Genomic DNA, 12,892 nt, shown 5'->3' with positions numbered 1-12,892 from the left:
GTTGTCCATAGGACACATTTTTCTTTTAGACCCACAATTAACCAATTTACAAACTAGATTTTAATGTTCTGCAATGCAGTTTTAAAGGCTTATTTGTGTATGAATTCTGACTGGTTTTATTACCTTTTTTTTTCTATTTTAATAAATCCAAATTTGAACCTTTAATTCAGTATCAGCTTTCAGAGAAAATAAAAAGCATATACTGACAATGTAGGTAAAATGAAAGTTTCTCTCAAAGAATAAATACCTGCTGTTGAGAGTGATTAATTTTTGATGCCAAATGAAGTTTTTAGTGTCTTGCTGATTTAAGTATTCAGTTGAACACAACACACATTTTGGAAAATCCATGTGGGTTATGGTTAGAGTAAGCATATAAATGCAGTAACATGTCAAAAAAACAGCTATTAATCAAATCCTTTCTTGATGGTATATTTAAAACATCTAAATAATTAGCAAACTAGTTTCACTGCTAATGCTTGCTGACCAAAAGCCATCTTTTTACAATTGTGCTTACTTTCACAGTTCATGTAAGCATATTTATATTATAAGTCTCTCTAGAAACATAATTATCTTCCCTATTTTAAGGAACAGATTTTTACTTCAGAAATTCAAAGGCGATAGTAAACCCATTGTGTGGTTGTTCTTCTGCACCCTTTTTTAATGGTGAAATAAGTCATCCCATTCCGTTCCAATTTTTTTTTTTCACTGAGTAATGTGAGAGTGGTGACCAATGATACAAACCAATTAGCCACTGCTAGTTATGCATACTTCGTGTAAAATTTTCTCTGTGCCTTGCAAACAACATACAAACTCACATTTTATTGATTTCATCTGTTTTGTTCAGAGGTATGGAAAAGTATTATTGATCCCTTATGTGATTTTGCAAGTCTCCGTGTGAAAATAACAGTGCAAAACTCATCTCTTACGCTTTGGCCCACCTCCCTGGCTTTCAGGGAATGCTGACTTTGTATCACTTTCAGGTTTTAATAGAAAAAGGTAAAATCAAGCTTTGGGGCTATGAAACACAGCAGGAGTGCCAACTACCAACCTATTTGTGTGCACACTCAGACATAATCTGCCTCTGTGTTGTCCCAGGACACAACTGTTAAGTAAATAAAGTGACTAATACCACTGTTGTTTCTGTAATTATCCTCCTGTCAAAATCTGTAAGAGAACTAGTGGTCTTCCTCTACATCACACTGCAAATAGGTGAAATCACTGATACAACTAGCAAACTAGGTAACTTTTATAGTAAGGACGTTGGTTTAGAACCTGCTATTAAAGGGAAACATCTCTGAATATATCTATAATGTGGACAAAAGAAATAGATTGACCTGTGATGGGTGACATTAGAGAAGTGCCCTGTGTTTCCCTAATTAGTATAATGTGTTACGAGATTTTGATATGCTTAGTTTAAAAAGAAAAAAGAAGAAATTACTTCTCGTTTAAAGAGAACCTGCTTCCTGCTTAAGTGGCTAATATTTTAATTAAGTCTGCAGTGAAGTTTTTTGAGTATCTCCTGATAAACTCCCTCCTTTATGTTGATGGTAATTAAACAGATCCCCAAGGGGCTGGGTAGGCGCTTTGCAAGGTCCGTGCTAATTGTTAGACATGAGACACTGACCAGTTGGTTTGCTCTTGAATAGCCCACAGCGTGCTGTCAGCCCAGCAGTTTGATTTTTCTGTATTGTGAGCTGTTGTCAGGGCTAACTGGGTCCTATTGTGGCTGAAGATGTTGCGCAAATTGAGGCAGATGGCTCTGATTCAGACACGTGTCATTCAGAAAGAGGAGAGGAGATTGGCCCTGCAAAGTGGGGTCAGACTGGGTCACAGACCTGCTCCACACTTGTTAGTGTTTTCAAAAGCCCATGTGCAGCAACTTTGTTGTTATCAAGTAAGGCAGGCGAGGGGGACAGGGGGTGGGGTGGGGAAGGCAAAAAAAAAGCTTGGTGTGCTCCCTGTGGAAGATGGAAGATAAGGCTGTTGCCATCCTCTTCCTTCTAGTCTCTTGGGCCTGGCTGTGCGTGCAGAATGAATTAACAGGATTGACAGAAGTTCATTGTGCCTAAAATGGCTTTTCAGTCAATTGTGGTGCTCAAAAGGCTAGTTTTGCTTTTAATTCCATGTAATTAGTGGGTTCCTCATGTCTTGGAATTTAGTAATGGTGCATTAGTCCTAACTTTTGTTTATCCAATTGGCTGGGGGTTTTTTAATCAGTTTTGTAGGATTTCAGTAATTATACAATATTTGTAGATATTGGCCACACTTTTTTATGATTAAATATTATGGAGTTAAAGTCTCAGGTAAAATGATTTGGCGTCTTGCTATTATCAGAATTTCAAATTATTGTGTCTGTTGTTTGTAACTTTGACTATTTTTGGTTTGAGTTAATTCCAGGGATGTCAGGAGTATGCACTTCTCTGAAAGAAAAACAGTGGCTTTTTGGTAGTCTTCTACTACATTTAGCATAGTTACATTTTCTTTGGGGCAGCAAATAAAGATAGTTATCCATAGAAAACTTCATATGGCTGAATTCAAGTTTCTAATGTAAACTGAAGAATTAGAATTTATATAAAAAATTTATTAGAGTTTTGTTTTTACTCTTAAATACACAGCTTTGCATAACACATTCTTGTCCTTTTTAATGCAAAAATATTTACACAATACTGAAAAAATTTACTGATGTTTTTATCGTTTATCCCCTGAAATGCATTTATGAAATTGGAGGCATTTTATTATATTTGAGCTCATCTAACTTTAGCAGAAATAAATATTAGCAATCCTTGACCTTAAAATTTTCAGTGATTTTTTTTTTTTTTTTTTTTTTTCCTTGCCCCTCCAGATTTGCAGCTAAGACTGTGCACAGTGGGTCACTGATGCTAGTCACAGTGGAGCTGAAGGAGAGCTCTACAGCACAGCTCATCATAAACACCGAGAAAACCGTGATTGGTTCTGTTCTGCTGCGGGAGCTGAAGCCTGTCCTGTCCCAGGGGTAACCTGCTTACATCTGGACTTCAGAATCTGGCACACAACAAAAGTGCCTGGCATCCACGACTGGTGCCTTTCATTTATAATAATAGCCCTTCCATCTGGCAGTGGGGGAAGAATACACTCTTGACATTCTTGTCTTCTGCTTTAGAATGCTAGTGTGTATCTATCATGTATGCAAGTGCTTTCCTTTATTTCTGCTTGCTAACCAAAGAACATATATTTTACTGTCAGTTATCTGCTCTTCTAAGTGTATTTCCCATTTGTTCTACCTTAGCCCTTCCCTCGCTCCTCCCAGTCCCCACTACCTTTCTTCCCTATCAGTTTTCCCCACTGTAGTGGACAAATAGTAGGTAATAAAGTTCAAGGGAAATTACACTGCTTGAAAATTGAGTTAAAATGGCAGGTAGGTTCCAGTAACATACACGACAGATCCATGGTTCAGAGAGGTTTTGTTGCATAAGTGTAAAAATACAACAGACACAGCAAAATGATGTTTGAATTCTGAAATTATTGTAAACCTGAACTTTTCTATTGAGAGCATTGTGCCTACCTTCTTCTATTTTCTCAAATATTTCTGTTAAAATGCCAATAAAGTAGTGCTATGAGCAGAGGCTCTCTCTTTCTTGTTTTGATTGACAGTATTGTATTTAACTGGTTAATTACGGTAAATACAAGGCTGGGCACTATTATATGCATTAGCAAACTGTTTTATGAAAGTACCCAGCGTTTGTGCTCCTCTTGTAATTTACTGCTGTGCAATTACACTGTTGTTAATAAGCAAAGCCAGTAACTGCCTATTTTCAAACTGGTGCATTCATAAAATATTTATTGAATTATTAGTATTATATGATATGCTAATTATTAGGCATTTTGGCAAGTAGTCATCTAGCTTAATAAATCATTGAGATCTTTGCTTCCAGTTTCTTAAACTGTGATTAAAAAGTCTCCCATCTGTGCATAAAATAGGGCTTGAGGCAAAGAGGAATTCATAGCCATATCTACTAAACTAGAGCTGAGAAGACCAAGAGCCGTGCAACCTTTAATGCATCCAGTTTTGTCCCTGTAGCCTGGGTGTCACTGATTTTGACCTTTCCTTCACATTCTGGTTTCATGGTAGGGCCAAAAATGCTGAGCTTTGTCATTTCATGTCAGTCCTCTTCACTTCCAACATGAGTTTTCCTAGTAACTTGCTGTTCTGCTACAGGTATTTTCAAGACATGGAGAAGATACCTGGATAACTGTGCACTTGCTTTCTCACCAGGACCCTTGTGTGGTCGTCTGATGCTAACTACATGGTGCAGTTTTGGTTTAGGTTTCTGGATGACTTTATGAGAAATGTTGCATTACTGCACATTTTTCTAAAAGCTTCTACTAAAATGTGGTAGAATGGTTGTTTCCATGTGTAGCAGGGTTTGTTGACAAATTCTAAAGAGAGGTTATGTTTTTTAGGTATTTAAGTTGCCCTTCAGTGAAGGATGCAGTTCTGCATGGTGCTTAGCACTCTTCTCAGACACTGAAACAAGAACCTTATGGCCTCAGTAGGAATATACATGTTCTTAATGAACACTTACATTATTTACTGAAGTCCTAATCCTGCATTAAGTTCTTTCCTGGATCAAAGCTTTTAAGTGTTGTGAAAAAATTATTCAAACAGCCAAAAAATTATTTAATGTAAAAAGTACCACCATCTCAGTGAACATGCAAATTAATAAGGATGGGACCTGATATTAAGACTCAGCAAGAATGTGGTGAGGGAAGGGTGCAGAGCAATGCTTCCTGAGAAAACACAGCTGCAAAACCTTCACCCATGTTTGCAAAGGAAAAAACAAACAAGAATAGTTTCTTGCATCACAGTATAGATCATCACAGAATCATAGAATGGCTTACGTTGGAAAGGGACCTTAGAGATCATCTACTCCAACCTCCTGCCATGGGCAGGGACACCTCTCACATAGAGAGGTTGCTCAAAGCCTTATCCAACCTGACCTTGAACACCTCCAGGGAGGGGACATCCAAAACTTATCTGAGCAATCTGCTTCAGAGTCTCACCACCTTTGTACTAAGAACTTCTTCCTAAGATTCAGTCTAAACCATTCCCCCTTATCCTATCAGTGGACACTGATATAAAAAGTCCCTCTCCAGCCTTTCTGTAGGTTCTATTCAGGAGTTGGAAGGCAGCTGGAAGGTCCCCCCAGAGTCTTCTCTTCTTCATGCTGAACAGTCCCAGCTCCCTCAGCCTCTTCTTGTAGCAGAGGTGCTCCAGCCCCTGGATCAAAATCAAAGGAAAGCATATTAATGCTATGTAAGTCACACACGTTGCTGTGTTATTTCTGCCTCCCAGGAGTACTTTATACACTTCAATAGCGAAGCCCAGAAATGTGTATAGTAGAGAGTTTCTGGTATGAATTTACATAATTCAACACTTGTGACTTGGTCCAGTGGTTCAATAACTCTTGATACAAGTATCTAGGCTGATGTTGTGATTTGGAAATTTTTGCTGCTTTCTTTAAAGACAGATATTTAAATAGCAAAATATCTCTGCATGCAGTAAAGCTCAGATGTATGGGAACCTTAACAGGAGCCATGTGTACACATCTTACATTAAGAGCTGAAGTCGCACTCAGTCATAATTCAGACAGTCAGCAGTAGTTAACAGTAGTTTTGGTTTTGCTATATATAATTTTTATTCACTTCCTTCCATAATTTATTAAAGGCATGTTAAAGGTTACTAGTTTAGGAAGTAGCTGACAAATCTAAATTGCAGTCTAAGATTTGCTTCCACTCAGATGCAATTCCTAACTCTGTGAGCAGGCTTTTCAGTCAGGAGCTGCACACTGAGAATCACCCAACTTTGGCAAGAATCCAGACCTGCACTGCCTTGGAACGTACCTGCACGTGCAACTCGGGATGCAGGTCTAGTTTAGGGAGTGGGAGGTGCAGGTTAATTTAAATTATAAAGTGTTCAAATGCAATGGAACCAGCAGAAACTTAGGGAAAACAGTAACACCTACAAACTGAAATATATTATCACCTATAAGAATTTTGGGTATAATTTTTTTAACTGTTTAATTCACATGCCCAGGTAAGTAAAACTCACACTTTGTAGTCACTCAAAACTCACACTTTGATCTAGTCCAAGCTTTAAAACTGATGCTGGTACTTAACGAGGTAAAGAACTATGTAACACAAGCAAAGGCAAGCAAGTGTGAAAGTTTGTGCATATTGAGAGTTGACACTATTTTCTTTGCTTCACGGGTGCTTCCACATGCATATATTCCTCCTTAAGAAAGGGAAGGAGTTTTTTTCCTTTTTCTTTTTTTAATAACTGGATTTTCAAATCCAGTTTTTCAAAAACAACTCAAGCATTTGGGAAGAATAGGATACAGGGAAGAGTTGTTATGTTACTGTGCATAACAGTAGGCTTGATGCAAAGCAATCAAAGTAGCATCATTTTTCCCCTCTTATTTTCCTTTTACATTTTATGATGTTTTATAAAATAATTATTTTTCCTGCATGCCCTGCTTTAATTCTAGTAACTTATTTCTGCAGAAAAATAGGAGAAATAGAAATGGGTCTAGAACTAGGAACAAAATAATGGATGATATAAATAGAACACTGCTTGAAAGGATAGTGGAAATAATGGAAATGTTTTTAGAGCAGGGAAATGATACAGGATATGAAATAATGAATGGCATAAACAAGATAAATTGGTCTTTTCTGATAATCTTTTCTAGTTACTTAGGAACAAGTAGCATTCTGTAAGATTTCTAAAGCAATATACATAAACTGGAAGAAGGAATTGACTGTTTTTCCCCTGTTTTTAAATGCAATGTATACTTTAATTCTGGTCGTCTGCTATCAGAAGATAATATAATGCTTACTAAAAGTGGACCAAAACTGGAAATGTATTTTAGCAAAGAAATATAAAAATATGAATTAGATAAGGTACAGAGAAATAGAAGGGCTCTACATCATCTTGATCTGAGGCTTCAGCTAGTTGCTGATATTTAGTGATAGTATGAAATTCTCTTCACCTTTTATTTTGCAATACCATTAATCAGTATTAATTTTTTTTCAAAAAATTCTCAATTGCTGAACTGTTGATTTATTATACAATGTCTTATATAGAATAACAGAATGGTTTGAGTTGGGAGCAACCTTAAAGATAATCTAGTTTGAACCCCACTGCCCTGGGCAGGGACACCCACCACAAGACCAAGTTGCTCAAAGCCCCATCCAACCTGGCCTGAACACTTCCAGGGAGGGGGCATCCACAGCTCCTTGCCATCCACATCCTTGGCAACCTTTCCAGTGTCTCACCACTCTCACAGTAAGGAGTTTCTTCCTGATGCCTAGTCTAAATCTACCCTCTTTCATTTTACAAACATTGCCCCTCATCCTATGACTACATGCCCTTGTACAAAGTCCTTCCACAGCTTTCCTGTAGTCCCCCTTCAGGTACTGGAAAGCTTGCAGTAAGGTCTCCCTGGAGCATCCTCTTCTTCAGGCTGAAGAAGCCTGAATCTCTCACCAATTTTCATAGGAGAAATCCTTCAGCCCTCAGATCATCTTCATGGCCCTCTGGCTTTGCTCCAACAGCTCCATGTCCTTCTTAGACTTGAACTAATTTTCAGTTAGCACTTAAGTATCCTAACAAGGGTTCTGGTAAGTTACATACAGGTAAGTTGATTCCTCCCAAGCCTTCATCTGATGTTCAGTGTGTGTTTAAAACAACTGTATACAGTTCAAACTAGGTTCCCTTCATTTTCTGTAAGTTTGTCTTCCTCTTCTTCCCCATACCTTTTTTTTATCATAAAGCATGGCTTTTATAACACTTGTGTGTTGTATTTAATGTTTTGTGGTGCAGACATCAGTCTTTGCTGTGTTTGCATAGTATGGTTTCATTGCTGATTTGAGCCTTGGCTGCACAGCACTAATAAAAGCGATCAGGTTACTTTCCTTTTATCTGGTATCCTTATGGTGCTTTATGTAGCACAGTCCAATGAGCCTGTTTGGGAGAGAAATAAATATTGAACACCACTGCATTTGCAGTATTACAGCTAACTAGTTTTCCCTTAGAAGATACGAATGAAATGCTCATTGGTGGCTTGTGACTCTGAGCCCATGGTGTGGCCATGCTGCCCCAAGTCCTGATGCACGTAAATCCATGTGTTTATTCTGGTGCATGTACACATATCTGTACATGTAACATTATTCTAAACTCATTTTTTTCTCTGTGTGCATGTGTAAGAAAGAAAGAGGGCAAAAATGAGTTTTCACAACTGCTTTTCCAGTTCTCTCCAGGTTCTCTCCAGTTCTCTCCAGCCTGTTCTCTCATTGCTCCTGATGACTTGCCTGCTCCCACCTTCCCATTCATGGCTTTCACGGGAAAGGGAAATCAGCTCTGTACCTTGGTACCATCTAATGGAGCATATACACTGTTACCATCCACATCTCTGTCTCAACCCAGACCTATTTTTTTTCTCCTTGATGCTAAAGATTCAGGCTAAGCCTGGCAAAAATGGTTGACAAGTCACCTTGCTCCTTTGATAAAGAGCAAGGGCTGTTTGCACACTTGGGTCCTACTCACCTCTCCCACTCTATAAAAATGCTGATGGACTATGGAAAGGTGGTGAAAGGCCCCCTCTTGAACCAGCCATGACTGGCATCCAGTTAGCCACTAGCCATGATTAATGGGGGGTGGCTAGGAGAAGTGAAGAACACTCTGGTGCTTCCATCCTCCCTGCAGAGTATCAGCCTTGTCTGAGACCATGGGGCACCCACCAGCCCAGGCTCATGGCAGCACCCAAGTGCCCACCTGCCCCCAGCTGTGGAGACAGAGGTTGTGAGACATACTGGCTGCAGCTTTAATGGAGATACAGAATCAAATCACAAGCAGAGGAGGGGTGTGGACTAAGCAGCCTTACTGCTATACCCCAGCAATAGTATTTGCCTGGGTGTGAGGCCTCTGTACCATGACAGCCCCTTCCCTGCAGCCCTGAGGAGGCCCATGAGTGCACACAAGGCATGGCTGGCTCTGCCATGGGGCACTGCAGAGCCCCTCATCTTCTAAATGGTGCCTGGAGACTTGCTCATAATGTACCTTGCTGCAGGGCACACTTCCCTCTCCTTGTGTTTCACACACCAAAGCATTCAACCTTGCAGTATTTATTATTTCCTATCGCATTCCTTTTGCTTTGCCTTGGTTTTTGTCTATTTGTGTGAGGATGCTGAGGCACTGCACTCCAGATGGGCATCAGCAGCATGCAGAACATCAGCACTTGCTCTGTCGTATTTGTGAAGGAAATGAGACTCCATATGACCCTACAACATTAATCCTGAGGCAGGTAAATGAGGTGAAAGGTTTACCAATTTGATTATTTCTTTAGACTTTTTTTTCCAGTTCTGGTGAAAAGCAGGTAGCTGCCCCACTTGGTACTGGTGATTCTTTCTGCTGGTTTTTTTTCCATATATCCATGCTCTAAAGCAAAATCAGCAGGATGATTTGGGTGTAAAGACCTCAAACCTTTTCAGTGAAGCTGCAATGCATTGGTGAGATTTGGGGTTGCTTTATGTGGTCAGTTCATTTTACTGGTGGGGTCTGGAGCTCAGCCCTCCAGACATTTTGCGTTTGGTACAGCTAGAAGGGAGGACACCCTGGCTAGGAAGACAGGGGAGCCCCTTCCACCCCTTCCTTTCCACTTCTCCTTTACCATCATCTCAGCACCATGCCAGAACAGTACCAAAGGGGCTTTTATCAGAAAAAAAAAAAAAAAAAAAAAAAAAAAAAAAAAAAGAAAACCTACAAAAAACCCAAAAAGGACATCTCTGTGACACCACACCCAAAAGACACTGTTGTGCTTCAGTGGGATTTGTGAGCCCCTGCCAGTGCCTGGGTTTGGGCAAAGTTAGTAGGTGTCTCAACTTCAAGTAATTGAAAGTAATTCTGATTTCTGTACTGTGGTATAATTGCTTAAAAAAAACCAAAAACCAAAAAACAACACGTTATTTGATGATTAAGATTCTGGAGTGAATTGTGTTCTTTTGGGTTCTTGCACTGCTTCTCCATCAGGGACTTGGTTTCAGCGGTGTGCAGCTGCTGGAGTTGATTTACAGTGCTGTGGCTGTGGCTAGTCATAAATAAATCCTCTTATATAGTTGTTATGAACACCTGTTAGATCATCTGTCAGCAAAGCGCTGTTCACATTTATCATGGTGCGGTAGTTATTTTACCTCAATCCATTTCCAACTGACTCGGCCTCCATCACTGGATTACTATTACCACACCATAATCGCTCGTTTCCACTCCATGTTACAACTTGCAGATAAAAGATTTCACTACTTGGCCAAATTTCATAAATAAAGGAGCAGTTCAGTGCAGTAAAAGTTTATTTTTGTCATCATTTGTCACCCCATTATTCTATAAATCAAATGGAATAGCGCTATTGCTAGCTCAGGCGTTGCTGTCAGCCCTAGGCATGGAAATGGTCCGTTTCTTCTTTTTAGATGAGATGACATGTCTTTCAGACTTAACTGGCTTATGGCTTTGTTTCACCCATTTTATTTTATTGCCCCTTCAGAAAAATCCTTGGGGACCAGAGAGACTAAAGGAGTAAAATGGAATCAGAAAACACAGTAAAACATGCTGCTTTAGCTGCTTTATGTACATTTCCCTCCCCCATAATCATTCATTTACAAACTCCTCTGCAAAAATAATGGATCTGGATATAAACAGCCCCTCAAAGCTTTCTCTGGCTTTGCAAAGATTTTATTGCTCATGTCAAAACCCAGGGACTGAAAGGGCTCCAGAGAGGGTGCTTTGAAGTCCTGCTAATGCACTTGCTCTTAAATGGGCTCCCTGTCTCCCTGGGCAGGGGTCCATCACAGAGATGTGCTTTTGTTTTGAAGGTTTGTTCATTTTGGACTTTCTGCCATGGAGTAGCACCATGGTGTGCCTTGCTACATGGATTCACAACCGAACCCCTCAGGATATTCCCCTGTGCCCTCCCAGTTGCAACCTTCACATAGATGTTGTTTGCTTTTTGTTTTTTCAATGCTTTTTAAATCTAACTATAAAATCTGTTCCTGGGCCATGTCTTGACTTTTTGGCCCCTTGTTCACTACAGATGCTTGGGGTTTTGCTTAATTTATTGAGAAGTTAGGGGATGTATCACAGGCTGAATTTTGAAGAATGCAATATTCCTTGGTTTAAAAAGAGACAGATAGGATGATGATAAAGAGATGGAATAATAGAAAAGGGTTTATAGTTGGTATTATACTTCTGAGTTGGTTCTAATTCAAGTTACATTCTTCATAGTCATTATGTAGCTCATAAATTCAATAAAGTGTTTTACTATTACTATAAAAATGACAGGAGGGGGGTTTTATGTTGTAAGTTTCTTTAGTTGCTCTTCCTGTTTTATGTTGAAGTTCTCAGGCCATTATGTCATTAAACTCTTTGGAGTCTGAAGGGCCTGGGCCCCTCTGTTCCCTGTCACATGTGCAGCACTTGTTACAGGGCAAACGTCTGTGTGGTTGGGCTCTGTGACTGTCACCTTCCACATCGATGACCATCCTTGGTTCCATCTTACCTTTCTTTTTAATTCAGAAGACCTTCCTTTCTGAGGTGGCAGTGGGAGCCTTTGGCTCTACTTTAGATGCTGAGCTCTGGACAGGAGTTCTCACCTGTAGCTGAGCTACTTGTGTGTGAAAATGTCTAAACCCTCTTAATGCAATGAGTCTTGCACAGGTGTGGGACTCCAAAAAGGAATGCTGTGCTGTGGAAATAAAATGCCTTTGGAGAGTTCATCTTCCCCTTTACCTTCCCAGAAACACTTCCCATGACTTTTCACCAGCCACCTTTCTTGTAAAATTATGAGTTCATCTTGGTTTGAGTCTTGCTCTGTTTGGCTGTAGGCAAATGCTTGCAAACACAGTCTCATGCATTTGGTGTGTAGCTCTCTAAAGGCAAATCCAGGAGGCTTTTTGCTTTTTCATAGATGGGCAGGGGTTTTTTTCAAAGGCACTGTGTAATTTCTGTTATTTCTTCTTCCACAGGGGAAATATCTGACCCTGGAGCCTTTGCTTTCTCCAGATGTTTGCTTTGCACACAATCTGCATGAAAACAGCAACTGCTAATTCAGTGGCCAAAGTTCATCAGAACCCTAATCTAAAACCTCCCCATCCATACAGCTGTCTGGCATTTGCTATTATAGGGCACCAACAGAGAAATGAGGCTGTGGCTTTATCACTGCACCCTGGGTGACAACTTGATTTTCTGCTTTCACCGCAGGCAGCAGCAGCCCAACATGATGGGGCTGTTAATTTGTGCATTTCATGGTGTCTGTCAGGGGGCTGGGAGAGGAGGGTTTCAGGGGAAGGGAATGGAGCATGTCCCAGCCTCGGAAGCACCTGTCTGCACTGACGGCACAGAGCACTTCTTATTAGCGTGCAGGTCTCTAAATGCAGCCCCGGGATGACAGCCTGGCATTCCCAGCACCCACACACTGTGACAGGCGCAGGCAGCCGGTCCCATTGTTTGCCCTTGATGAGCATGTCATTAATGGAAATGGAAGAAAGTGAGGGCCACATCAGTATTCAAATAGCCTCCATCCTCTCTGCCATTCAACCGCCTGGCTCAGGCGGCTGCAGATTTCCTTCTGCAGCTCCACTTACACATTTTCACAGATTTATTCCCATTGCATACAAATGCCCTCTGTGTGGCTCTGGCCCCATGCCCCCCACCCTCACGTGCACAAACGTGTTCTTCAGCATCATCGGATCCACTGAAAACAAAGTGGGGATTCTCCCCTTCCTCCTTGCTTTGTGAACTGCTAAAGTAGCGTTAGCAAATACTTGCTATTTGCAACCCAGGACATGGAAAGTGCTATTATTTAAACTT

General features: G+C 40.3%; 1 protein-coding gene across 3 annotated transcripts in view; it reads left to right on the top strand.

Annotated features, from left to right (window-relative positions):
- Positions 1-3,599, top strand: part of AP3B1 (adaptor related protein complex 3 subunit beta 1) — a 156,648-nt gene extending 153,049 nt beyond the window's left edge. For 2 of the 3 annotated variants that reach the window (XM_071729834.1, XM_071729836.1), the window contains one exon: positions 2,843-3,599. In XM_071729834.1, the coding sequence (XP_071585935.1) occupies positions 2,843-2,996 (154 nt within the window). In that variant the 3' untranslated portion in view covers positions 2,997-3,599. The remainder of the gene's footprint in view (positions 1-2,842) is intronic. The other variant, XR_011723146.1, reaches the window with a different exon arrangement.
- The last annotated feature ends 9,293 nt before the right edge of the window (positions 3,600-12,892 follow it).

Source organism: Heliangelus exortis, chromosome Z (assembly GCF_036169615.1).
Source record: "Heliangelus exortis chromosome Z, bHelExo1.hap1, whole genome shotgun sequence".
NCBI classification, from domain to species: domain Eukaryota; kingdom Metazoa; phylum Chordata; class Aves; order Apodiformes; family Trochilidae; genus Heliangelus; species Heliangelus exortis.
This window is presented reverse-complemented; position numbering and strand designations above follow the sequence as displayed.